The following is a 27,175-nucleotide window of genomic DNA, read 5'->3' on the forward strand; positions in this document are numbered from 1 at the left end:
AATAAAATGTAAAATAACATTAAAACATCTCATTATATATTTATTTTGAGTTTCATCTTGCTTTGACCATCCGTTAAAAATTCAAATATTTAAAACAATAACGTCTGAAGGTTCTTTGTTGTTTGTGTTTGGTTGCTCCTAGCTATTGTCAATTCCTGCCATTTTAAATCTGAAACCTTTACTTTATTCATAATGGCTATTGTTTATATGATAGATTCTTGCGAAATTTGAAAGATTTAACGCAATAATAAAACGAAATCAAATATACATGCTCTTTCTGATATATGAGAATTTACAGCAAATTTTGAACAATATTTTATTGCAACACCCATTACATAAAATAGAAAATTTTCCTTTCTATGATCGTTATGTAATTAATAAGAAATACATCAATTTAGAAACAACAGTGATACTTCTAATGCAACGTTTCATAATTTCCTAATCTTTAATAATAAGTTTATTAAAATCTGATTGTCGAAACCAAATTAGTCTGCAATTTTGACTATTGGCAATCGCTTTTGAAAATCTGAGTATATTACTGAAATAACTCTAAAATATAAAATCATTTTCAGCTTAGTGATATGCAAATAAATATTTATTGTCGGCAAAATTGGAAAGAATATTGCAAAAATTATATGTCTTTTCATGCAGTTTGTCAGTTTTTTTCAAATTAGCAAGGCCTTAAATTTAAACAGAGCATTGATGATTTAAAAGTTTTATTTATTTATCTATAATCCAAATTTATATATATTTTTTCATAACTCAAATGAGTACCTGGCTGATCTTATTTCAAAAGGATAATGTTAAAAAATCATTTTACAACAAATAGCACACAAATAGAAATTTTTAAATCTAAATTTCACAATGTAATTAATAATCGCTTTTAATGTAAATGAAGTGATTTAAAGTAAATAATAAAAACTTAGTTTAGTAAAAATTCTTAGTTATTTTAAAGTACTATTTTTTGCAATTCAAATTAAATTTTTAAAAATGATAGATGTTAAAGCTTTTTAGTGGTCGAAATATTTTATTACAATTTATTAAATTTTAAAGCGTATTTATTGTGTAAATGAGTTATTCTTCAGAAACCTAACAATATCGCAATATACACTTGAGATATAAAAGTCTTATATTTTATACTTTTCAGACAATTTTTTTCCTTTCATTTCAAAATGCCTAGAAAAAAGATTGTTCATTTACAATTTCCTAAAATAATTTTAATTCCCTGAAAGTCACTCTTCTAGCCTATTTGAAATTTTCTTAAACATATTTAATTTGTTTAAATTTTTTACCCCAACATTTCAATAATTAAAGTAGTATTAGTAAAATACATGCATTTGAAGATGTATTATAATAGTTTCTGAATCTGTTTAATTCTTTAGTTTTCCAAGGTATATCATTTGAAAGTTTGTACCTAGAACTTAATTCCACATTCATTGAATTTTTCTATTATTTTAGGAAAAAATAGAGAGTTTTTATACTTGCTCTTGCAATACTGTTTATTCCTAACATTCAGTTGGATTGATTAAGTGCTTTGAAAATATGATTCGCCTGATTCTCTTATCATAGTTTTAGAGTTCTGAACTGAGGTGTGTAACAGTTTAAGCTGTCATTCTCATGTACAATAGCTTAATTACACAAAGCATTTCTTAAAAAATGATAAATATTATATTGAGTACTAATGTGATGATTTGAATAAATTTTTTTTCTTAAGCCTAAATCTGTCTTTAGAACTTAGTTACAGGTCTTACATATATAAATTTGTTTTCACTCTCCTGGCCAAGAAATTGACTCAACAGTTACAGTGAGTTCCTTGTATTTTTCTCTTGAAAGTGTAAGTATTAAGTAAGTAAAGAGTAAGTATGAATTGTTTCAGATTTTCTTAAAGTACTTGAGTTTCGAATTAGTGATTTTAAGATGACTAGTTTTTGGTGAATCAATCAAATAAGCCTTTTAGTTATTGAATGAATTTACCCTTAGAATAAAAATTTAATGCGTGCTAAGAAATGCAAGCAATAAAAAATGCGTATTAAATAACGCATCGGTCTTGAAAAAAATAAAGTTTAGTTTTATTTGTTAACACGTGCAGCAAGATTAATGAAGTAAATTGTTTACTGAAAATATAGTATAATGTTTAAAATGTACATGCATATTTTAAATAAAGCGATAAATAATATATTTATTTACATAAACAAATAATATAAAACAAAAAAAGTGTATGAAGTCTAAAAATATGTGATTCATATAACGTTCGATCTCAGATTTCATATGATTAAACAAGCATTTTAAAATTAGCGATATTTACACAGAATTTCAAGCAAAGACATTAACATGTTGTATTATAATGATCAAAAGAGAGATGGGGAAATGTCACACATTAGTTAGCAAAGTTTTTTTTTAAAATGATGGCTTACATAATGATTAAAATTAAATGACTAGTTTTCACGCTTATGACACAACCTTTCACTGATAAGCTCAAGTTTGTGTGATGACATAAACGCATTCTTCTTGAAAAGACAATACGATTCTTTAAAAATCATTATCTCAGCTTTTCAATTTCATCTTAGTACACTGCTAATAACTCTTATCATCCATTTTTATTTTCAGTCAGTTCTGCTATTTGTAGAAAAAAACGGTAAGCACTTATGTTCTCTTCACAGTACGCCCATCGCACAAAAAACAAGTCACCCCTCTATTGAGAAACTATGCAGAGCATTTAAATGAAGTGCGTCTGTGATGTAGTTTTGTATTATTTATATTGGTTACTACTGAGATACTTTTAACATTCTGAATGATCATTATGACTACCCTCCATCTATAACAATGGGCTCGCCCAGGTTTTCATGGTTTCTCGCCCAGGAACAATGTTTTCATGGGGCACATTATGACCCATAATCCTCATAGAACAATCCCTGACGTCTGTAAGCTACTTGAACATAGTTCACCCATTCATGGCAACAGTTTTTCCTGCGGGGGATGGTGCTTACCAACAGGATAATGCACCATTTCATAAGGGTCGAATAGTCATGGATTGTTTCGAGGAACATTCCAGTGACTTTCAAGTCATGTCTTGGCTCCCAAATTCACCCGACCTTATTCCAATAGAGCATTTGTGGTCCTACTTGGACAACCAAATTCGTGCTGTCACGCTATCCCCTCGCAATGTGAGGGAATTGCAGGACCAATTGGTGAGCGTTTGGTACCAGATACCTCAGACTACCTATCAGCACCTTGTGGAATCAATGCCACGGCGGGTGCTAGCAGTTTTGAGGGCTAAAGGTGGTCCTACATGTTATTAGCAGGGTGGTCATAATGTAATGGCTCTTCGGTGCATATTATATTAATTTAACCTACTATTTGCAGCAACAAAAAGGCCTAAGTTTTTGATCTTCTATACAATCATGCATACTTGGATCAAAATCTATATTATTAACATCTACTACATCATAAGAATCGTCCACAACATTGTGTCTGACAGTAGCTTCAAATATATCACCACACGGTTTTGTTGTGATAGTGACTAAAAAATCTTCGTATCTCACTATTCTTTCACCATACGAAACACTTCTATCAAGTATTATACCTTCATGCTTAAGGAATCGGAGAACCAAATCATTTAGCTGTCCTAACTTTGCCTCCTTTACAGCGTCCACATTAATAGTTGCACAAGTTTGATTATATTTTATTGTTATATTTTTCAAGTGATCCTTCACCACTTTAGCTGACTGCAATATTTCTCGATCCATTGGAGAAACGTATTGAAATACTTGACAGGTACACCAATGCTGAAAAATGCCTGCTTTTTCGCAAGTTCTGTAGGGCGATATTTCTTCCATGAGACTCAATCCATATGGTGAAACCTTAACTTTTTCCAGTGGTGTTAGTTTCTTAGTGGGATTCAGCAGGTGTACCATAGTAGCATATACATCAAAAAGTGTCACTAAACGTTCTGTATTGGTTTTGAGATTCTTGTGTACATCAGGATTTTGTTCCAGGAACCATGTTGGAAAATGCACGTAGAGAAAAGGCATTCTTTCTTCGAATTTTCCGATGTAGATGTTCCTAATTTTCCCAAATCTTAAACCATGATCACCAAATAAGATTACGACAGAGTTGTTCAGTGCACCCGTAGTCCAAATTTTTTCAAGGAAATCTGTTGCAGGAGCATCAGCATAGCCCGCGTGATTGATATAATCATGAGTTAAAGAAGATGTAATCGAAAAAGTAAAATATGGTCTTGTTCCCATAGTTGCAATGAAATCTGCCACGTAGTTATACATGATTTCTGGTTCCAACTGATTATTGAAGCAATACCAATACTTTTTCTTCCTCAATTCTGACTTATGCATTGCGAGGTATAAAGGGCGCATATAATAATCTGTTGGTGTATTGTTGAAACCCCGTCTTGCGTAGTTAAATGTTCCGAAAAAGGGGCTGTCTTCAGCGTAGAATGTTCTAAATCCCTTTTCAGAGTATTTCTTCCATATGATATCGACGTCATCAAAGAACATGCTGTTTTTAACACTTTCATTCCAGATTGCTTCAACGTGCTGCCCTGTAAGCAGTGGCGTCAAATTCGGAAATGTGTTATCCCCGACCTTGTTATATCCTTTCATGTCGAAAAAGTTCCCCTTCTCTTTTATAAAGCGTTTAGTTTTCTTAAAATGCCTCAAAAAATTCAGTTTTGATATTGAATCAATAGCATGTATTATGACATTTAATCGGGAAGGCGGTTCTGGTATTTTAGATTTTACCGATTCAACTTCTTTTTTGAGATACACCAGGGGAAAAAATTGAGTGAAATTCTCTTTCCCACCAATATCGCAGTTCACGACAATATGGTCTTGTTTAAGAGGGACATCGAAATCAAGTATATCATACTCAGTATAACTATAAGAGTTTTCCCGCACATCCCCAGCTTTTTCATGCAGCCGGTAGATGCCACGGTAGACGCAGAAAACATCTTTGGGATTCACATCGTAATGAACTTTTAATGCTGTTTTATTTAATGCTATTGAACCACCTGGCTGAGAATGCATAAATAAGGGCCTGCCAGCGCAATCATAGACTTCTGTTTTCTCATAGAGGTCAATCACAGATGGATCGAATGGATCAAGCTTTGGTATTTTGCATCCCGGCGTGTCTAGGATGAGACCAGGGTTTTTACCCTTCACAATGATTGGTCTCTCTGTTTTGCTGATTATTAGAGATAGTCTAGTGTTTACAAGTTTCATAATATAATTGTCATTCCAGTCTCTGCCATCACGATTGGCGAACCAAATGTAGAATATTAAAAACGCAACACAAATTATGAATGCATACGTGCGTGGTCGGCGAACTAGAATGTTTGCAAACATGGTCCAAGGAGTTTGAGGGTGAAGAAACTTTTCATAATAGGGCCATACCTGTAAAAGAAAAAAAAGATTTAATTAGTCGCTTGATAAAAAGTAAATGCTGAAAATTTGAAAAGAACAGCCTTTATATATCTTTTACGTAGGCCGGGATAACTTGGTTGGTAGAGCACTGGACTTATTCCCCGCCGGCCGAAGACTCACCTCGTAGTAAATGGGGGACTGATGCACGCTTAATCTGCCAAGTCACGAAGTCCTCCATGTTCCCGTAACAAATCATACCTCTGGGGTTACTGATCCAGGAGTTTTCTTGTCTTTTGGATTGGTTCAAAATTACAAGGCTATGGAGATGAACATTAGTAGTCGTAAGCCCAAAATTGGGTCGGCTGCTCAATGACGGATATAAAATATCTTTTGGGTAGAATCATTTGTATAAAATGAAGTCAAAAAGTATACTCATTAGAGATTCATACTTAACTACGGAAGAAACAATCACAATGGAACTCTGTAGACTTATCGATAAGAAAAACAGTCTATAACCGTCGTTGGACAGCCAGTTAAATTTTTAGTTTACTACTTCCAATGTACAATCCGTAGCCTTTTAATTTTGAACCCAATCTAGGAAGACAGGAGAACTTTTGGATCAAACATAAAGAAAAACTAGCCTTCGTGGAGGACTTTTTGATGGAACTAACTCGCATTTATGGTACACGGAGAGAAAAAACCCCCACGGAAACCACACATTGTTAGTCTGACGGTAAAAAGACTCCAACCCATGATCCGTCTGCCATTGAGAATAATTTACGTCAGCACTGTGGTTGGTCGGAACATGTATCGACCAGCCACGGCTGGTATTCGAACTCGAGTCATCTCATTGGGAGGCGAGAGCTCTATTCCCTGAGCCATCGCTGCTAGTTTTTATTATTTAACTGAATCTTGGACTCCATTTACACAGCTGTTTATGGGCCGGTTTCCATTAATTACACAAACGCCACTGTTTGAAAACGGTTTTGATTGCTGGAGTGAATGCCAGCCACCATTAACGCAGGAGAATTCTTTCCCACAATACATATTTCCAATGCAATTCCATACTGGTTCGTACAACTTTTCAACTTATGTAAGCTTGCTTATGAAAATTTGTTTCGAAGTGCTCTTGACTTTCCTTCCATTGCTTAAAAAATTCGAAAAAATATTTCAGAACAGAATAGTGACGGAACAAAATGAGGCGAAGGGAAAACTAAAACACAGCCGACCCAATTTTGGGTTTACGACTACCAATGTTCAACTCCGTAGCCTTGTAATTTTGAACCAATCCAGAAGACAAGAAAACTGGATCAGTACCCCCCCCCCCAGAGGTATTGATTTGTTATGGGAACATGGAGCACTTTGCGGCTCAACAGATTAAACGTGCATCAGTTCCCATTTACAACAGGGAGAGTTTTCGGCATTCGGGAATCGAACCCACGAACTCTTGTACATGGGCCCAGTGCCCTACCAACCACGATATCTCGGCCCCCATACATAGAGTTATTAGCAGAAACGCATTTGGGCAATTGGAGAAAACGAAATAATTTTCATGGAACAAGAAATAATTGGCGCCTTCTCTTATAGCGTTTCTTTACTTTCTAAGCAGTTTTCTTATGCAGCAAATTTTAATGCTTCGGTTCAAGAAGCACAAACTGTTTTAATATTTGACGCTTAGAACAACCATCAAAAGAATTGAGACCAATCGAAAGTATTTAACAATGAAAATATAAACTATAAATAACTAAAATTTGACCAGAGAAAACGTCAACAATAAACAATGATGATTCGAGTTGAAAAAGAATGATAAACAATGATGATTCGATGAATAAGTTGAATCAATGCTAGTGCATCTGTCAGCCTCTGGAATCATGGAAAAGAAGGATAGTTAAGAGTCGAATCATGTAAATGAGTTTTTAATTGATAAATGTTCTTTTTTATCAAAGTGATTAGAATCCTCCAAGACTCAGCCAGTTTTTAAAACCACGTTTTAAACAGGTTTTTTTAAGCGAATGTTATATTATGTAATATCCCATAGAGTAAAATGGATTGATGTAGATTGAAAAAAGAGTTCATAGAATGTGAGACGATCGGTTATACTGCACTAAACTTAAAAAGATATTACAAACTTAGGAACAGGGAACTCACACATTTATATACACACTGCTGGCCATTAAAACTGCTACTCCGGGAAGGAATGAAAATAACAGAATGATATTTATTGGACAAATGCATTACAGTTGAAAGAACAAGTGATTAAATTTTCAGGATATTTGGAAGTATAGATCCTGAGGAATCAGTAATCAGAGTAGTATTACAGCAGTTATTACCTGGGCATCGAGTTGAACAGAGATTGGATTGCATGGACGAGTGAAGCATTCCATTCAGCTTCAACATTATACCGCAATTATCGATCGTAGTGACTGACGTGTGGTCACATGCCTGTCATTCGGCAACCATTAACCAGACGTTTTCAGTTGATGAGAGATCGTTTTCAGTGCTGGCCAGGACAACAGGCGAACATGTTATGTGTCAAGGAAGATCAGAACAATGTGGGTAATATGCGGTCGTGCATTGTCCTGCTGAAACGTGGCGTTATGGGGGCCTCGAAGATAAGGCAGGGGAACTGGCCCTAACACATCAGAAATGCAACAGCTGTTGTTCAAAGTGCCGACAATACGAACAAGAGGTGATCGACACGTGTAGTCAATGGCCCCCCATAACATCATTCCAGGTGATGGGCCAGTATGACGATGTAAAATGCAAGCAGCCAATGCGCGTTCTCCACGAAGTCGCCAAACACGGATGCGGCCATCATGATGCTATATACAGAACCTGAATTCGTCTGAAAAGACGACGTCATGTCATTCTTGAGGAACACCATTGGAGGTGAAACTGTCTGTGATGCAGCGTCAAGAGTAGCCGAAGCCAGGGTCGCCGTGCTGACAGTCCATGCTGCTGCAAACGCTGTCGAACTGTTCGTGCAGACACTTGGTGTCTTGCAAATGACCCCATTTGTTGACTCAGGGTTCGTGACGTAACTGTACGTAACTGCATGTGGATAAGTCTGTCTTCTCTGCTGTTAGTGATAGGGGGCCTCTGAGATCCTTCATGGCGTTCCATATGACCGTCATGAACCCATCGATTCCATATTCTGCTAACACTAATGGGATCTCGACCAACGCTACCAGCAATACTTCGGTATGATAAACCACAATCCCGGTAGGCCCCAATTCGACCTCGATCAAACACTGACACGTGCTGGTAGACATTTCTCCTTCTTACACAATTTCTCTTCTTCCTTTTTTACCCAAGAACAATGCTCAAATTCAATTTCTGTATGAGAAACTAACTGTCAAATCCTTTCTTTTAAACACATTGAACGTGTCGCCACCGCCGCCTGCTTATATATATATATATATATATATATATATATATATATATATATATATATATATATATATATATATATATATATATATATATATATATATATATATATATATATATATATATATATATATATATATATATATATATATATATATATATATATATATATATATATTATTTGATGTTTTTTTGGTAACAATTTATTGTAAATTTGGTTTTCAAAATAGCTCTTTTTGCTCATACATTAGTTGAAAAATGCTATAAAGTAATAGAAAAAATGATTTTCACGACATACTCTCTTTTAACTAGAAAGAAAAAAAAAGAACTATCACGATTAAATTACCAGGCGTTTGTTCAAAATCATTGGATCGTTAATCTTATCATTTATTCGGTAGTTTTAAGATTTTAATTTGAACGCTTTCTACTAAAGAATGTCAAAAGACTTTACTATCGATACAATACATTCTTGTTCGGTTCATATAAAATGGTACTGAATTGAGAGAAACTAGATAACGTTTAATTTTTCCTTATCCAAATACTTTTCTGAAATACAACGGAAGGTAAAGGAACATGATGCATTCAAGAGGTCAAACTGAATTACGGTTATATGGACTAAGTAATATTAAACTTCTGTAGTCTTCATATCTTCATATCATGTGGTAGATAATAGTGTTTATTATTTCTGCATACCTTCATTCTGACACAGATTAATAAAAATTAGACAAAAAATTCAAAAACAAAATTCCAGACGAAATTAAAGACAAAAATTCCGTGTGTAACTTAAAATTTGCAAAGTTAAAAAAGCTGGAATACGAAATGTTGCGTTAAGGAATTACAATTCTCTTATTTTTAACAATTTTGGTAAAACTATTTGTTGTACATGAAATTTGCAGATCAAATTTTCATATCATATGGCTTTTTAATAATTATGGATACTTAGATAGTAATTAACAGGAATTTTCAGAACAATTTATTATTTTATTTGAAATATTGCTTCGAATGTTACGATTCAGATATGCTCGAATTCAGCAACCCAAAAGTTGAAATAGGAATAGAAAACGAAAAATAAGTTTGAGTATAGAACATTTTGGAGCTAAGATTTTTTGTTGTTGAGAGGAGCGATGATATTCCTAATTTGTGTTTTATTTTTTCAAAATGTACAGCAATTCTAAATTAAATACCTTACTTGCTCTTTTAAGTAATTATTTTTGTTTTAAAATGAAAACAATGATGAGAAAAAAAATCCTAATGGAGCATTTAGTGCTGTCTTGAACTTTTAGTTTTTACCTTTTTTTCCTTTTACTATGCGAAGAACAAAGTTTTAAGTTAACTGCAAAATATTGTAAGTTAATTATTAATTTTATTACCTATAAAAATCGTTTTCTTTTATCCTTTCTATGATTCCTTATACCAAGCAATTATTTTTATGCTAGGTGGTTTTTTTTATGGAGCTAGGAACGCCAAAATTTTATTCTAGTGTGCTATTTTGTCTTTCTTTATTGCTATGAGCCAATGAGGACATAAGAATACAGTAGAACACATTGAAAGACACAGATTTTTATTTGGTACAATTCTGGCATAAGTTCAGATAATGTAAAGTATAAATAATAAACATTTAATAGACTGGATTCTTTTGAAAAAAGGTTTAGCAATTTTGTTTTCCCTAGAATAAGATTTAAAAGAGTTTAATCTTTAAAGAGAGAAAGTAATAAGTGCAAGCTTCTTTCCGCTTAATATTTTAGCCAATTTTTCCTCCGATTCTTTCAAAACGTTTTTTTTTCGAACGCGTTGATAATTTATTCATTTTTTGTATGATTCATATCATATTTTTACCAATAGTATATCTTAGTATAACTAAGAGTTGAAATGACAATATTTTTTAACTTAACCCGAAATTATGTTTCGCAGAAGGAAATTAAAAGTTTTCTTTGCTTGAAATTTTACTTAAAATGCCGTGAAACGGCGGGAAATATTATCTTTTTTTAAAAATCTGGTATGTCGATTTATAAAATTTGAACCAAACATAAAAACAATTAAACTAAACTTAAATAAAAAAAACAACAACATTTATGTCTTTCTGGTTGAAATCTGTCAATCTTGTTTTTGATCTGTTACAGCTGCTTGTTTTATCATCCATTTAAATAGCACGAGAAGAGAATAATAATTGTAGTAAAGGTAACATAAAAGACTATACTGAAAGTAACACAAAGGAAAATTAAAAACTTCTTTTGTACAGTAAGTCAAAATAATAGTTTTACATTGTTTGAAAACAATGCAATGGTTAAAGAAATATTACAAAAGATTGAACAATTCTTAGGGAATCTTAAAATAAGTAAAATTAAAAATTTCAAAATGGAACATTTAGAGCAATCTTGAACTTGTAGGTGTTCTTTTACTATTTTTTTCTTTTATTATGACTCGCGGGGAAAAACAATATTTTAAACAGGTTTTATGTGGGAAAATATAATTTTACAAGAAGCACTTCCTTCATTAACTTTACAGAAAATTAAATGGTCGAAGTTTAATAGTTAAGAACGTACATTGATAGTGCCCAAATCAATAAAATCTTTTTACTATCTATTCATAATTCATTAAAAATGATAGCAAAAATGAATTTGTACAAATGAATGTTTAAAAAAATGGTTATTTCATATACACGGTAAAAAAATTTGGTCAAATTACCGTACTGTATGGTAATGAGAATTTTGGTAAAAAAAAACCATAATTCTTTTTCTGAAAACTGTAATATCCCATTTAAGTCATTCATTTAGTAATTTTTCTATTCATATGATAACAGTTTCTTGAAAATTCTGTTTTTCAAAATTATTGTCTTATTACCTCATATTTAGTAAAAGATAAAAAAATGAAAAGTCAATTTTACCGAAAAAAAATTTTTTTTTTGCCATCCAGAAAAAATTATCGAATTTTAAAACATTTATCAAATTTTATCACATATTATGAAACCAAATTTTATTGGTAATTTTACCAAAATCATTAACTAATCACTTCAGTAAACATTACCGAGATTCGAGGTGTTCTCATAGAGCCAGAAGCAAAGTAAATTTTACCACCCTTTTTTTTCAGCTAAGAAAAATAACAAAACTACGTGTGTGCGGTTTGAACCAGAAAAATAGTTACAGAATGTCTTGAACTCTAAAATGGTTTTGTCACATAATGAGCCTTTAGCAGAATGATTGATGCTTTCAGATGTAAAATAATGTTAAAGAATATGTTCATTTCCAATAATTAATTAATCTTTTTAATTTTACTGAAATACCAAGTAAATTTTCCAAACAAATTCAAATCAAGAAAAAATATTCCTTTTTAAACAAAAATAATTCTTTGAAAGGTTTAAACCACTGATTTTGGCTCACTGAGAGCTGTTAACTAATGTTTTGTGCAATAAAATATTGTAAAATCAAATACGTTTTCTTTTTCGGTGTAATTGTATTAATATAGTTCAGAAAACAATTTTAACAGCCTACAGAGAACTAGAATTCCTGTTGTAACGCTTAAAATCTTTTCAATCTAATTATTCCTGTTGGAAAAAAAATATTTCATCTTGATTTGACTTTTGTTTTTGTTTTAAGAATCGTTATTGATGCTAAATGATCTTTTCCACACGTTTGTTTTTAATTTGAAACAATAAATTATTGTCTGTTGCGTATAATTGGAAAACTTGCACAAAAAATTATAATTTTTGCGTACAATGAAATAATCATTACTTTTCAGTTCTTAATTAAGCACGTTTGAAATTGAAGCTTTATTTATACATTTAAAAATTAAAAAAGGCTGGTTTTTAAAAAAAATCCATTTGATGTCTCTTTCAAATGAATTAAATATTGAACTTCTATAAACATTTCATTAAAAATATAAATTCGATAATATTGTTTTGATATTTCTTGTACTTAATATTCTAATTATGTTTCTTTTTTGCTGTAATAAAGCAGAAAATTTAAAAAAAAAGCGTTTTTATTTTACTCATTTCAGTTGCTGCTTGAATTAATTAAGTTTATTTCAAAAACCGTTCGGTTTTTAATTAAGCATGTTTGGAGTTGAAGTTATGTTTATATATTAAAAATTAAAAAAGGCTGGCTTTTAGAAAAAATCTATTTGATGTCTCTTTCAAATGAATTAAATATTGAACTTCTATAAACATTTCATTAAAAATATAAATCCGATAATATTGCTTTGATATTTCTTGTACTTAATATTCTAATTACTCTTCTTTTTTGCTGTAATAAAGTAGAAAATCTATAAAAAAAGCGTTTGTATTTTACTCATTTCAGTTGCTGCTTGAATTAATTAAGTTTATTTCAAAAACCGTTCGGTTTTTAATTAAGCATGTTTGGAGTTGAAGTTATGTTTATATATTTAAAAATTAAAAAAGACTAGTTTTTAAAAAAAAATCTGTTTGATGTCTCTTTCAAATGAATTAAATATTGAATTTCTATGAACATTTCATTAAAAATATAAATTCGATAATATTGTTTTGATATTTCTTGCACTTAATATTCTAATTATGTTTCTTTTTTGCTGTAATAAAGTAGAAAATTTAAAAAAAAAGCGCTTTTATTTTACTCATTTCAGTTGCTGCTTGAATTAATTAAGTTTGTTTCAAAAACCGTGTAAAATATTTAATTACTGAAAGGAATATTAGTGTAAAACAATGTGTACTTGCTACAGAAGTTAGATAAATATTCAATTATTTATTTCTGCGTAACTTAAGGAAATTGAAAAACTAAAGCAACTTACTTGCAGTAACTAAATGAAATTAACTAGTTTGGTTTTTCTAATTACAGAATATAACGTTTTTACACATCTTACAATGAGTGCTGTTTAAATGTTTCTTTATTGGAAGAATTACTCGCATATTCTGGTCAGAATAATGAAAAAAAAATAGAAAAAAAAAACACTGATAAAGGGACACTTTATCTGGAAAACGAATTTCACAATCATGAATTCCATTGTTTGCTTAAGTTCTCTTTTTTTCAACCGAAATCTAATAAAATGAAAAGAATTTCTTTAATACTATTTCGCAATTAATTTGGAATTTTATAAAATTTCTATCTTCCAATTAAATTGTATTATTAAGTTCAACTTTTGAACATACATTTAAGATCAAAGTGAACTATTAAAATCAAAATGTCTTATAAAAGAATTTAATAAACGTAATTATTTCTAGTTAGAAATATGTTAACAAGTAGAATTTGAGTGGAAATAAAAAAAAACGATATGTAAGTAGTCATACAGAACGTTATGGAAACTTAATGTTTTAATTACGCACAGAATAAATAAAGCTGCAGAAGAAAAATTTAGAATTTAAAAATTATGAGTTATAAAAAATAGGCAGACGTACATAGAAAATAAATGAATTAATTAGAAAATCTATATATATATATAAATATTTTTGTTATTTTTATTTTTTAAAAATCCGGAAAATGAAAGATATAATCTTTTCATCAGCCCACACGATTATATCCGCAAAAAAGAGTGTTTTCTAATATTGTATCAATATAGCCAAAGCAAAATATATCAATACAATAGTGTGAGGAGCACTCAAAAAATTTTTACAAAAATTGCAACAATTAAAATAGAACACAGTAAGCAAAAATAGTAAATAAACAGTAACTAAAATAAAATATAAAGGAAAAACTGAATAAAACTTAAAACATAACCTATAAAGCGAGTAGCGAATTCAAATGAACTTACATGAACGGGAAATTTTTCAAGAATGTTTTCTTTATATTTTATTTTCTGTATTCTATATTATATTCTCTCTCTCTCTCTCTCTCTCTGTATATATATATATATATATATATATATATATATATATATATATATATATATATATATATATATATATATATATATATATATATATATATATATATATATATATATATATATATATATATATATATATATATATATATATATATATATATATATATATATATATATATATATATATATACATAAATTTTTGAGAGGCTTGATTCACATTTAAAATGAAATAGAGAAAATTAAGGCAGATTTTATTACTTACCTGTAATTATACCGGCAATTACTTCTCAATGATTATTTTCTTGGGTATGCTTTATTACGTTTCTACCACGTTGGTTTGCTCTTTTGCAGAATTATTGAACATAAAAAAGCAGAAAAGAAAACTGTGATAAATCTTCGATATCAGTTAACTTCGTCTGAATGCTTCCGTTTTCACGGTTTCTATTTCAACTGTTGATTCTCGTTAAGATTTCGCAAATAGTTAATATCATGCAAGTCATGTGTAAAAACGCTCAGAATACCAATTTGAGCGTCTGTAATAATTTTATGTGACGTCGATATTCAGTTTAGTCAAATGGTGCTGCATCGTAACATCTGCTTTGCGCCGTCTGATTACACATTTTCATCCCTTCATCCTTGATCCTTATGAGTCGATTCAATTGTGAAAGTGTTCTTCAAGAACTTCTCACCAAGTACACGAATAATTGGTGCTATCAAAAGTGGTCGTGAATACCTTTGCATTGTTCGAATTCGAAGCAGGTGTTATTTACATTTTATGTATTTTCCTTTAGAAACAGGAGAATTTTTACGAGAATTTAATTCTATTCGTTATTTTAGAAGAGAGTTAGAACAACCTTTTTGGAAAGAGAATTAGAAGGAAGCTGATATTAAATTCGTTCAACTGTGAATAAATTAAACTAGGGTATAAAAATATTTTTGTCAAGAAAGGCGAGACTTGGACAAAAAAAAAGGGTTGAAAATTTCAGTTTTAGTTTTGTTTTTGTTCATTTACTACATGGTCGATATTTTTTAGGTCATGCTACATTGGGCTTATTTTTATAAAACTTATTTATTTTCTATACATCTTAAAAGTTAAAGATATTAAAAATACACGAACAAAAAAATTCTGGTGAAATTTCCGTACTCTATTGTCATGACATTTCTAAAAAAAAAAAGATAATTCTGGAAATAAAAAGTAAAATATACGGTATTTAAAAAATTCATTTGGTAATTTTCCCTTTTTTATGGTAACGGCTTACAGGAAATACTGGTTTTCAAGGTTATAATTCCTATTACCACACATTTAGTAAATATAAAACTGAAAAGTAAATTTAACCGAATAAATGGCTATGCTCTAATGTATCATGATTAAATGATCAAATTTTACCACATTTACCAAATTTTATCACATATTATAAAATCATAGTTTATTGCTAATTTTGATAAAATCATTACCAAAGCACTTTACTTGCAAAATTACTTAGAGGTGTTCCCATAGAGCCAGATAACAAACTTAAGTTTTATCACATTCAGATAATTTTTACCACACTTTCTTTCTCAGAGTTCTTGCTGAGCAAAGTCAGAAAATAGAAGAGGTTTCGATGAAACCACGTTCAACTTAGAATTAATATAGTTTAAAATATGCTAGGCGATGCTGGAGTAGCACTCATGTGTGTGCAATGTGAGTCATCAAAGTGTTAGTGCATGTGTGAGTCAATTAGACAGTTAAAGCAAAACAATTAAAGTTGCTGGCTGGCATAGGGAGCAAAAACGAGAAATATAACGCAATAATTACTTATTATCGGAAGTGTTATAGCATATGTGGATCAATTAGACAGTTAAAGCGAGATAATTAAAGTTGCTGACTGGCACAGGGAGCAAAAAAGAGATATACAACGCCATAATTACTTATTATCGGAAGTGTTACAGCATATGTGGGTCAAGTAGACAGTTAAAGTAAGACAATTAAAGTTTCTGGCTGGCATAGGGAGCAAAAGAGAGATATACAACGTCATAATTACTTACAATCGGAAGTGTTACAGCATATGTGGGTCAAGTAGACAGTTAAAGTAAGACAATTAAAGTTTCTGGTTGGCATAGGGAGCAAAAGAGAGATATACAACGCCATAATTACTTATTATCGGAAGTGTTACAGTATATGTGGGTCAAATAAACAGTTAAAGTAAGACAATTGAAGCTTTTGGCTTGCATAGGGAGCAAAAAAAGAGATATACAATGCCATAATTACTTATTATCGGGAGTGTTACAGCATATGTGGGTCAAGTAGATAGTTAAAGTAAGACAATTAAAGCTTCTGGCTTGCATAGGGAGCAAAAAAGAGATATACAACGCCATAATTACTTATTATCGGAAGTGTTACAGTATATGTGGGTCAAATAGACAGTTAAAGTAAGACAATTGAAGCTTCTGGCTTGCATAGGGAGCAGAAAAAGAGATATACAACGCCATAATTACTTATTATCGGAAGTGTTACAGCATGTGGGTCAAGTAGACAGTTAAAGTAAGACAATTGAAGCTTCTGGCTTGCATAGGGAGCAAAAAAAGAGATATACAACGCCATAATTACTTATTATCGGAAGTGTTACAGCATATGTGGGTCAAGTAGACAGTTAAAGTAAGACAATTGAAGCTTCTGGCTTGCATAGGGAGCAAAAAAGAGATATACAACGCCATAATTACTTATTATCGGAAGTGTTACAGCTTATGTGGGTCAAGTAGACAGTTAAAGTAAGACAATTAAAGTTTCTGGTTGGCATAGGGAGCAAAAGAGAGATATAGGGGAGAGTCGGGTAGCCCCGCTCACTTAAGGATTATTGCTTATATTTCTGTATAATACTGAGTAATAATCAACATTTTTATAGGTTTCTATTGTTTATTATCTAATTAAATAATTCAAAAAGAATAAACCAAAAAAAGAATAGTTAAACTTATAAAAATAGAAATTTAAAAAAACATGTTTTTCAGCTCTTTTCAAGATGCGTCGGGTAGCCCCGCCCAGTTACAAAAATTGTGTTTTTTGGCTATTTTTTCAGGTGTAAATGAGAATGACCAATGTATTGACAATAGATAAACCTCATTTATCATTTATATCACAAAATTATTTTATTTATTACATATTTATATACGTTTAGTGAATTCTATCATTTAATAACAACAAATGTCATACTTTTTATCATTATTAATGTATATCAATATATTATAATATTAATATATATTTATATTAAATATTTAACGAAAATAATTTAATTTAAGTAACAATAATTAATAACAATGGTTGTTTTTCAATATAAACTTATTTGGTTGATCTCTTCTTATAAGCTTAATATAAAATACTTCGTATAAAATTACAAATTCCCTTTGTATTTTGATTGCATTTAAATGCTTCTGTAGATTGATTCGTTCACAAATAAGGGAAAATAAATAAGCAAGCAAATAGCTTATCATAATATTTATGATTTCTTGATATTAAATTTAATTTGGATATATCAATTACATTTTAAAAATATTTAATTTTTCATTTTTAAATATATAAATTTATGTTTCATATAATATTAAAACATATATTTATAGTTAAAAATTCATATAACATTCAAATTTGAAGCAATAAAATAATAATCTTTGCAACCGTACATTTATCGACGAAATAAAATTGGGGGGTGATACCCGACATTCATGTGAGCGGGGCTACCCGAAATCCAATTTTTTTGCAAATTTGTAATTTCTCGAACAATTTTTTACATACAAACTTCTTTCTTTGTGCAAATTAAACTTAAGACTACATACTTTAATGATGTATGTATAGAAAAAATTATTTTTTTAAAATTAAAATGAAGTTTAATCGAAACATTCAACCAATTTTTCCTAATTTCACGACTGCTGTATTCAACATATTTTCAAAACTATTGTTTACCATGTTACCAGCTGCATAAATGCTTGAAACTTTGAAAATAATCTTTTTTTAATATAACAATTAATGTTCAATGGCCCATTGACTTGAAAAAATATTCTATACATATGAAATTGACAGTGGGCGGGGGTACCCGCTGGGCGGGGCTACCCGACTCTCCCCTACAACGCCATAATTACTTACTATCGGAAGTGTTACAGCATATGTGGGTCAAATAGACAGTTAAAGTAAGACAATTGAAGCTTCTGGCTTGCATAGGGAGCAAAAAAGAGATAAACAATGCCATAATTACTTATTATCGGAAGTGTTACAGCATATGTGGGTCAAGTAGACAGTTAAAGTAAGACAATTGAAGCTTCTGGCTTGCATATGGAGCAAAAAAGAGATATACAACGCCATAATTACTTATTAACGGAAGTCTTAAAGCATATGTGGGTCAAGTAGACAGTTAAAGCAAGACAATTAAAGTTTCTGGCTGGCGTAGGGAGCAAAAAAGAGATATACAACGCCATAAATACTTATTATCGGAAGTGTTGCAGCATATGTGGGTCAAGCAGACAGTTAAAGCAAGACAGTTAAAGTTGGCATAGGGAGCAAAAAAGAGAACTACAACGCCATAATAACTTATTATCTAATAATCGGACTGTCTGAAGATGCAATAAAAATAATTCCAAAGGATTAAATATGCTAAAATATTTGTGAAGATGCTGCTTTATGTTACGAAATCACGCACAAAAACGCACTTTCTCAGAATAAGCACACATTTTTCTGTATTGATTCTTGACTATCAAAATACGGAAGGTAACTACAATCTGAAAAATGTGGTTTAAGCAGAAAAAAGGCTAAAAGCTTTGACTCTTGTCAATTTTACTTTCTTTCCACGCTGAAATAGCTTAAAAATGTCACATTTTTAAATTTCATATCCTAAATCTGTTTGCTCTAACACTAGATTTCGTCTGATAAAATTATAGTAAAAATTTTATATAATTTAAAATTCAAAAATTCTCTTATAAAGTAATATTTAAAGATAGGAAGTAATTTTAAAATTTATTTTCTTTTTACATAAAATTAAATAAATAGGAGAAAAGAGTTTTATAATTGTATGGAAAAATTGCATGATTTTTCTCAAATAGTTCCAGAGATTAACGCAGATTGCGATCAAACTTCTTTCAGAGAAAGATAGTAACTACCTGATCTTGTGACTTAATATGCCGCCTGCACAAATATTTTGTCATTGAGGTTTGCTCACGATTAGAACTCAGCATGTGAAAATCTGATCAAATGGAAGTGCTTTGTCATTCTTTTTGAGCCTAAAACGCGATGTTTCCAAAAAAACATTCTTAAGGAATTATGTATGTGTTATAGAATTGTTCAGGCGATAGAACTCAAATATGGAATTTACTTGGAAAATTGGTGGAATTTTTTTTGTATATTTATGTATTTTTGGGATGCTAAACACGAATTCGCACTTTGTGACAAATTTTTTTTTATTTATGGAAAATAAATTTATTCATAGGAGAAATGAAAAAGACTTGTTTGTTGATTAATTTTTTTGTAGACAAAGTATATATATATCACTAATTATTGGTATCAAGGAATATACAAAAAATATGTATCAAGTTTATATTTCAAGGAATTACGAACATGAGAAATATAATCATAACAGAAATTCAAAGATCTATCATAAAGCTAAAAATTTTTTATCCCCTAAGGTGTGTATTCTTTCGAACTACCATAATTTTCCTTAAAACTCTTTTGAAACAATAGTTTTAAGTGTCTTCTCCATTTTTGATTCTTTAGTTTTTCATTCATTTATTTTTTATTCCCTGTGGAATAACATTCTCTTGAGTTAATAACAATTTAAATGCTCTCTTTGGATTTAACACTATCCTCTCTCCATTCTCGGAAATCTAAATATATAAAAAGCGATTTTACAGAAATTAAAAAAAAAAAAATTGATAATCTTATTGAAAAGATTCTATAACCTGAGGTTTCTAACTAGAAAATAAGATATTCCCCCTATAACTAAAATTTTAGGGACTCTTCATTGCTCTATATTGTGAAGTTAATTTAGTAGATAATAAATTTATAATCTTTTACTAATACCATATATTTGTTGTTCTTACTCTTCTCCATATTTTTTCTCCATTTCTTGTAAGAAATGAAGAAGGGAGAGAGAGAAAGGGGTGTAATCAATTTAATATATTTCTATTGACCATTGATTCCTAATTCAATGAATGATAGAGCAGGGATAAAAATTGCTTTATAAAGTGATAGAGCCATCGATTATTGAATCTTTACTCAAGAAATATGCAATTTTGTGGGAGGCGGAGTTATCGACTATGCCAACCTTCATCTATCAAAAGGTACCTCATGATTGAATCAAGTTAGCATGTCTTATATACCAGTGAATTGATGTTTAATATTTGTAGTGGTAGTTACGCCACAATACTCCCCCACCAGAATTTTATCAGGGATAGAATTAGATGGACGGATACCTCTAGTTGCCGTACTTGTGAAAGACCGGGAGAGCTGCAATTTAGATCACCGGAATTTTGAGTGCTGAATGTGAGAGGTGTGTTAACTTCACAGTCGTAGTCGCTCTTGTGTTGCCATTAGTAGGCTAGTGTATCCAGGCAGCCGTTGTGTTTCATCGAGGCGAGACTGAGTAGCAACAGCGTGAGGAGGATTGTATATTGTTGCAGTCACAAGTAGCAAGTCAACTGTTTAATGTGGACCATCCAACGAAGTAGGCGTTACCAGTTTGAAGTGGGCGCTACTGCATGTTCAAATCACAACCGGAGGTCACCAATGCGGGAGGCGGAGTTATCGACCATGCCAACCTTCATCTATCAAAAGGTAGCTCATGATTGAATCAAGTTAGCATGTCTTATATACCAGTGAATTGATGTTCAATATTCGTAGTGGTAGTTACACCACAATATCATTATTCAAGGAAGACTTCAGGTGTGCTCCTTATTTTTCTTACATGATGTAAAATTCTGTACATTGTATATTTCTGTATAATGATTTATCACTGAATGTCCGTGAGAACTTAGCAGAGTGCAATACTCAGATATTTTTTTACGAAATCAATTAAAAGCGCCTCCGTAGGTTCCAGGCTGAAGAGTCGATCTAAATATAAACTCTGTTAGAAGTTATTGATGTATTTAGAATTCTAAGAAACTGTATTTAAAATTTAGAAAATTAGTCAAAAACGCCTCTCTAGGTTCCAGCCTGAAGAGCAGACCCAAACAATCCAAACTTAATTGAAGTAACTGATGCCTTTAGAATTCTAAAATAATGCCTTTAAAATTCGGAAAATTAGCCAAAAGCGCCTCTCTAAGTTACAACCTGAAGAACAGACCCAAACAATCCAAACTAAATTGAAGTAATTGATGCCTTTAGAATTCTTAAATAACGTCTTTAAAATTTGGAAAATTAGTCAAAAACGCCTCTCTAAGTTATAGCCTGAAGAGCCAACCAAAACAGTTCAAACTTAGTAGAAGTAATTGATGTCTTCAGAATTCTGAAATAACGTCTTTAAAATTTAGAAAATTAGCAAACAACGCCTCTCTAAGTTACAACCTGAAGAGCAGACCCAAACAATCCAAACTAAATTGAAGTAATTGATGCCTTTAGAATTCTAAAATAATGTCTTTAAAATTTGGAAAATTAGCCAAAAGCGCCTCTCTAAGTTACAGCCTGAATAGCCGACCAAAACAGTTCAAACTTAGTAGAAATAATTGATGTCTTTAGAATTCTAAAATAACGTCTTTAAAATTTAGAAAATTTGCCAAAAACGCCTCTCTAAGTTATAACCTGAAGAGCAGAACAAAACAGTTCAAACTTAGTAGAAGTAATTGATGTCTTCAGAATTCTAAATAATGTCTTTAAAATTTGGAAAATTAGTCAAAAACGCCTTTCTAAGTTTCTGCTTTAAGAGTTGACCAAAAAAAAAGAAAAAAAAGAAGGTTTAAACTATGTTGAAGTCATTGATGTCTTTAGTATTCCAAATGTTACAAGAGATGATGATCAGAGATTATTATGTCAAATTTTTCAATTTTTCTAGATATTAAACCCTGGCATATTAAATGGTGCTATACGAGGGTTGCTATTTATATTTCTGGCCTAATAATGAAAAAACAAATATGTAGGATCGAAATTGGTTTTATTGTTTTTCAAAATATTCTTCATGATGATCAATACACTTTTGCATGCGTTTGAACCAATTTTCAAAGCGCTTTTTCCAGTCCGATTGAGGTAACTCCAAAACATGCGTTTTGAATGCATCAACCGCTTCTTCGGGGGTCGAAAATCATTCTGCACGTAATTTATTTTTGATGTGTGGGAATAAGAAGAAGTCATTGGGTGCCAAATCAGGACTGTACGGCGGATGACCCATCAGTTCGATCTTTCGCTCCGTCAGAAATGCCTTCGTTTGAGTCGATGTGTGAGAACTCGCATTGTCATGATGAAAAATGATTCGCCTGTTCTTCTGCTTTTTTCGAGTTTCTCCGATGACTTCTGGCAAACAAATGGTCGTGTACCACTCAGAATTGTCTGTCCTGCGTTGCTCTAACGCCACTGTTGCCACATGACCGTTAATGCCGAAGAAACAGGCAATCATTTGTTTCGATGTGCTTCTTCCTCGATCAGCTTTTGTTGGTTTTGCCTCGTCTTGGAAGACCCATACAGTTGATTGCTGTTTTGTTTCCGGCTCATATGCATAGATCTATGATTCGTCACCTGTGTAGATGTTATACACAGCCTTTGATGTACCTTGAACGTATTTTTCCAACATTTCCTTGCACCAATCGACGCGAGCCTTTTTTTGAGCGTTTGTCAGATTATGCGGGATCCAACGCGAACAAATTTTTTTTGCGCTCAAATGTTCATGCAATATTTTATTGATGCTAGTCATACTAATGTCCAAAGACGCCTCTACCTCACGGTATGTCACATGACGATCTTGTTTTATCAGTTCACGCACAGCATCGATCTTTTCTGGCACAACAACGGATTTTGGACGACCTGCACGGGATTCGTCCTGGATCGAACATCGACCACGATTAAATTCGTTATACCAATTTTTTACAGTGCTGTAGGATGGCGCTTTATCGCTGAATAAAGAATTAAGTTCATCGAAGCACTCTTGTCTTTACAATCCACGTCGAAAGTTATGAAAAATAATGGCACGAAAATGTTCACGATTCAATTCCATTTTTTTGAAAGAGGAGAACTTTTCAATTTACTGTCAACAACAGCACAAATGAAGCTATAATGGTAAATCGTCTGCTGAATTTATGTTTAAAAATATCAAACTTTCGATTAAAATCGTCTGCGGTCGCCTAGAAACACTTACTGTTGCCAAGGCCAGAAATATAAATAGCAACCCTCGTATTGCTTTGTGAAATAAGCATTTATGAAATAAAGATATAAATGATATGAATAGAGGAACAAAAATTTTTCATCCTTTTCATTAACAGAAAAAACTGCAAAAACACTTTTACAAAGAATTTCAACAAATAACCATTGATTCCTAATTCAATAAATGATAGGGCTGGAGTAAAAATTGCTTTATAAAGTGACAGAGCCATCGATTATTGAATTGCAGAGCAGAATCAGAGTAATGGTTTGTTCATGTAAAATCTGTAACTGTTGGTCTTGAGCGCATAATTACTCATTTTCTTTCACCTCCTCGAGTCTTGCAACTCATTAGGTTTGGTTGTATAAAAGCATGTAACTGTTGCATTACTGGAACACATTGCTCAAAAGTAGGTCTAAATTGTAGTACATAACGTACAGCAAATGGAAGACTTTGGAAAATGATAAAGAAATCGAATTTAATATTACTGAACATTCACTCTAAGAAAATAAACCTGAATATAAAATCACCATAAAGTAAACTTTGCATGTCATTATAAGAAAAAGATTAGCTTCATAATAAGCTTTTTAAACTTTTTTATTATTTCCGTTTTTTTTAAAAAATTTGTCAGATCATTATTTTTGTTTTGAGTAAACTTTTCATTCGCATGAAAATGCTATATTCTAAACTTTATTTATTTAAACCTTTTTCTTTATATATTGCATGAAACAGACCATTATCTCAGTAAGTTACTAAGCATAATTCTTTAAACGAAAATAAAAAGAAAAAATGTGTTTTTTTTTCTTAGTCCATATACGTATCGTGTTGGATTTAATCTAGATGTTAATGGTGCACGGTGCTATGCAATAGTATAAAAACAGCAAAATTAGTTGTCTGTGATTTTTTAATCTCTGTCGCTATGTTTTTTAATAAAAATTGAAGAAAAAGACACCAAAATAAAAATAGAAAGGTCTCTAAAAATAATTTTTGAGTAAGGGAATATGGGGGCTGAGAAAATTTTTTGTTCTTCAGTAGAATGATAGAATTATGGAAAAACTAACAAGTTTGCATAAAAATTGAAAAAGAGAAACTAAAACTTGTCATAGAGAAGAATAATAAAATATTATAGATATTTGGAGAGGTTAGGAGAAAACTCCTTTCAGGGGGACTTCAGGGGAATATATAATTTGAAGAGAAGAAAGAAAAAACACAAACAAGTATCATTCCAAAGTTAAACCTTAGTAAAAATTGGAAAGATACTAAAAATCAAAAATGGTAAAAATCCTAAAAATAATAATTTTAGAGAATATTTAGGAAAAATAATATACAGCGGGGGAAGAGGAGGAATACTATTCTATTAGACCCCTAGGTATGTAACTAAGGCCCAAAAGATAATTTTTATAAAATTTTAAACCGCCTCTACACTGTAAGAAATTTCTGTTTAAATTATTGAATTTATATTTTCTGTGAAACATTTACAGCGAATTTTTACTAAAATTTATTTAATTAGAGTGATTAAATTATTTTACTGTAATAATAACGGTATATCAGATCTTTTGTTTCGTAAACAGGTGCTGCACCTAACGTCTTCCGTAACATATTCAGGTAAAAGAGTACTGATACCCTGAGTGCCGGTGCTTTTTATAGTAATTTAATCCGGATTATTTTACAGTGTATTTTTTTATTGATTTATAAGAGTGTATCATTTCAGTGTTAACGTTAATTTTTTTAAAACTCGTTATTCCTTGGTTATTTTACTGTACGATCACATTGAAGTATCTATGGGTTTTGTCGAAATTTTTTCCAGTTTTCAAACATATAATTAAGAATTTTCTGTCTCAAACAAAAAAAAGTTATGGACAAAAAATTTTTTTTCCCAGAAAATTTTTTGCAGCAAATTTCGAATTCATATTCAGAACCTCTCCCTCTCGAAAAAACATAACTATACAAAAATAGATAAATAAATAAGTAAAATTAAAAAAACAACAAAAAAAGACAAAAAAAAAAAAACTCTCACCATTTCTTTCATTTAAAATCCTTTATCGTCTAACTTTAAAATTTTTTATGATCTATTTTTATTCCTTATAATTTATTTTGAAGCACAGACTTAAACAGGATATTATGAGTTTCATTTTATTTTTCTTCTTAGTAATATATTTTAGAAGTGCTTCGTCTTCGCTGATTTGAATTGCCAACCGGGAGATTATGATGTCCAGGAAGTGCTAAAAAGAAGTAAAACATACCCTAAAATGCATTCAAATATGTCTAATAAGAATTGAATCTCTTACGAAAATTCATATAATTAAATTTAAGTGTTTATTAAAATGTAAGAAAATGCACAAAAATAGAGATTTGAATAAACCTAAGCAAGATTTAGAAGCATAATGGTTTAACTTAAAATTTCCTTTCCCGAGAAAAGTTAAAATTTTCAGGTTGATGCACCTTTTTTCAGGTAAGTATAATAATATCAAATAGTCTGAAAATGTTTGCGTTCCTTGAACTAACTATTCGGGATATTTCTCAAATTTACGTTGTCATCGTAAGCTCCCGTGCGTAACATGTGAAGTATTTGCGCATGCGCATATTTTAAATATGCATAGTAGTACCAAACACACGAAAATATCAAACTTACGTAAATGAAAATGAGAGATTTTGCAAAAAACTGCAAGTTAAAAACGTTAAAGTAGTGGAATATAATTTTAACTTTGCTCACAAAATCAAAACAAACATTTGCAATGAACGTGAACTATTTCTTCAAAGCTGTGGCATGTTGAGATTTGGATATGGATACGATTTAAGAGGCTTTGCTCAACTTAAAATTGCTGTTCTGTGAGCAGAAATATTTGGTAGATTATATATTTGGATGAATTTCAGCTATAAAGAATGCAGCATGTTACTTAGATTCGCGGTTGATTAGATTTAAGAAATTTAATTTCCTCATTAGATTCATCATTAATCCTAACTTACAGTATTTGGCGGCAAATTATGGGCAGGTTAGTTCGAACGCTAATGCATTAGTAATTAGCTCATAAATTAGTTCGCATTAGTAATATCACATGATTCATTTTCTAAATTTCGCCACTACAATTGTTCAAATTAACATTCCATGTCTTTATATTTAGTTCAAACGTAAGCTTAAACCGAAATTAACCTCTAACAGCTATGAACACCAAGCTTGTAGCTTTGTCTTTGTAACGTAATACACGGTAACATAAACGTAAGGAAACTTAGCCTCTAAAGTAAATGCGAGCATGCGCAGTTGCGTCAAATCTTGCGCACGAGAGTGTACGGAAGCTGTCGTAAAAGTGCGAAATCTCCCTATTA

At 31.1% G+C, this 27,175-nt stretch overlaps 1 protein-coding gene across 3 annotated transcripts in view; it reads right to left on the bottom strand.

The window, feature by feature from the left end:
* Positions 1–2,050: 2,050 nt before the first annotated feature.
* LOC107456199 (uncharacterized) overlaps positions 2,051–27,175 on the bottom strand; it is a 63,227-nt gene continuing 38,102 nt past the window's right edge. The window contains exons 1-2 of one of the 3 annotated variants that reach the window (XM_043049745.3): positions 14,818–15,250; positions 2,051–5,405 (exon numbers count right to left, since the gene is read on the bottom strand). In XM_043049745.3, the coding sequence (XP_042905679.2) occupies positions 3,354–5,357 (2,004 nt within the window). In that variant the 5' untranslated portion in view covers positions 5,358–5,405; positions 14,818–15,250 and the 3' untranslated portion in view covers positions 2,051–3,353. Of the gene's footprint in view, positions 5,406–13,523; positions 13,654–14,817; positions 15,251–27,175 lie in introns of those variants that run through there. The other 2 variants (XM_087151793.1, XM_016073992.4) reach the window with 2 other exon arrangements.

The sequence above is a fragment of the Parasteatoda tepidariorum genome, chromosome 9 (assembly GCF_982258835.1).
Source record: "Parasteatoda tepidariorum strain Cologne lab strain chromosome 9, Ptep-v5.0, whole genome shotgun sequence".
Taxonomy (NCBI): domain Eukaryota; kingdom Metazoa; phylum Arthropoda; class Arachnida; order Araneae; family Theridiidae; genus Parasteatoda; species Parasteatoda tepidariorum.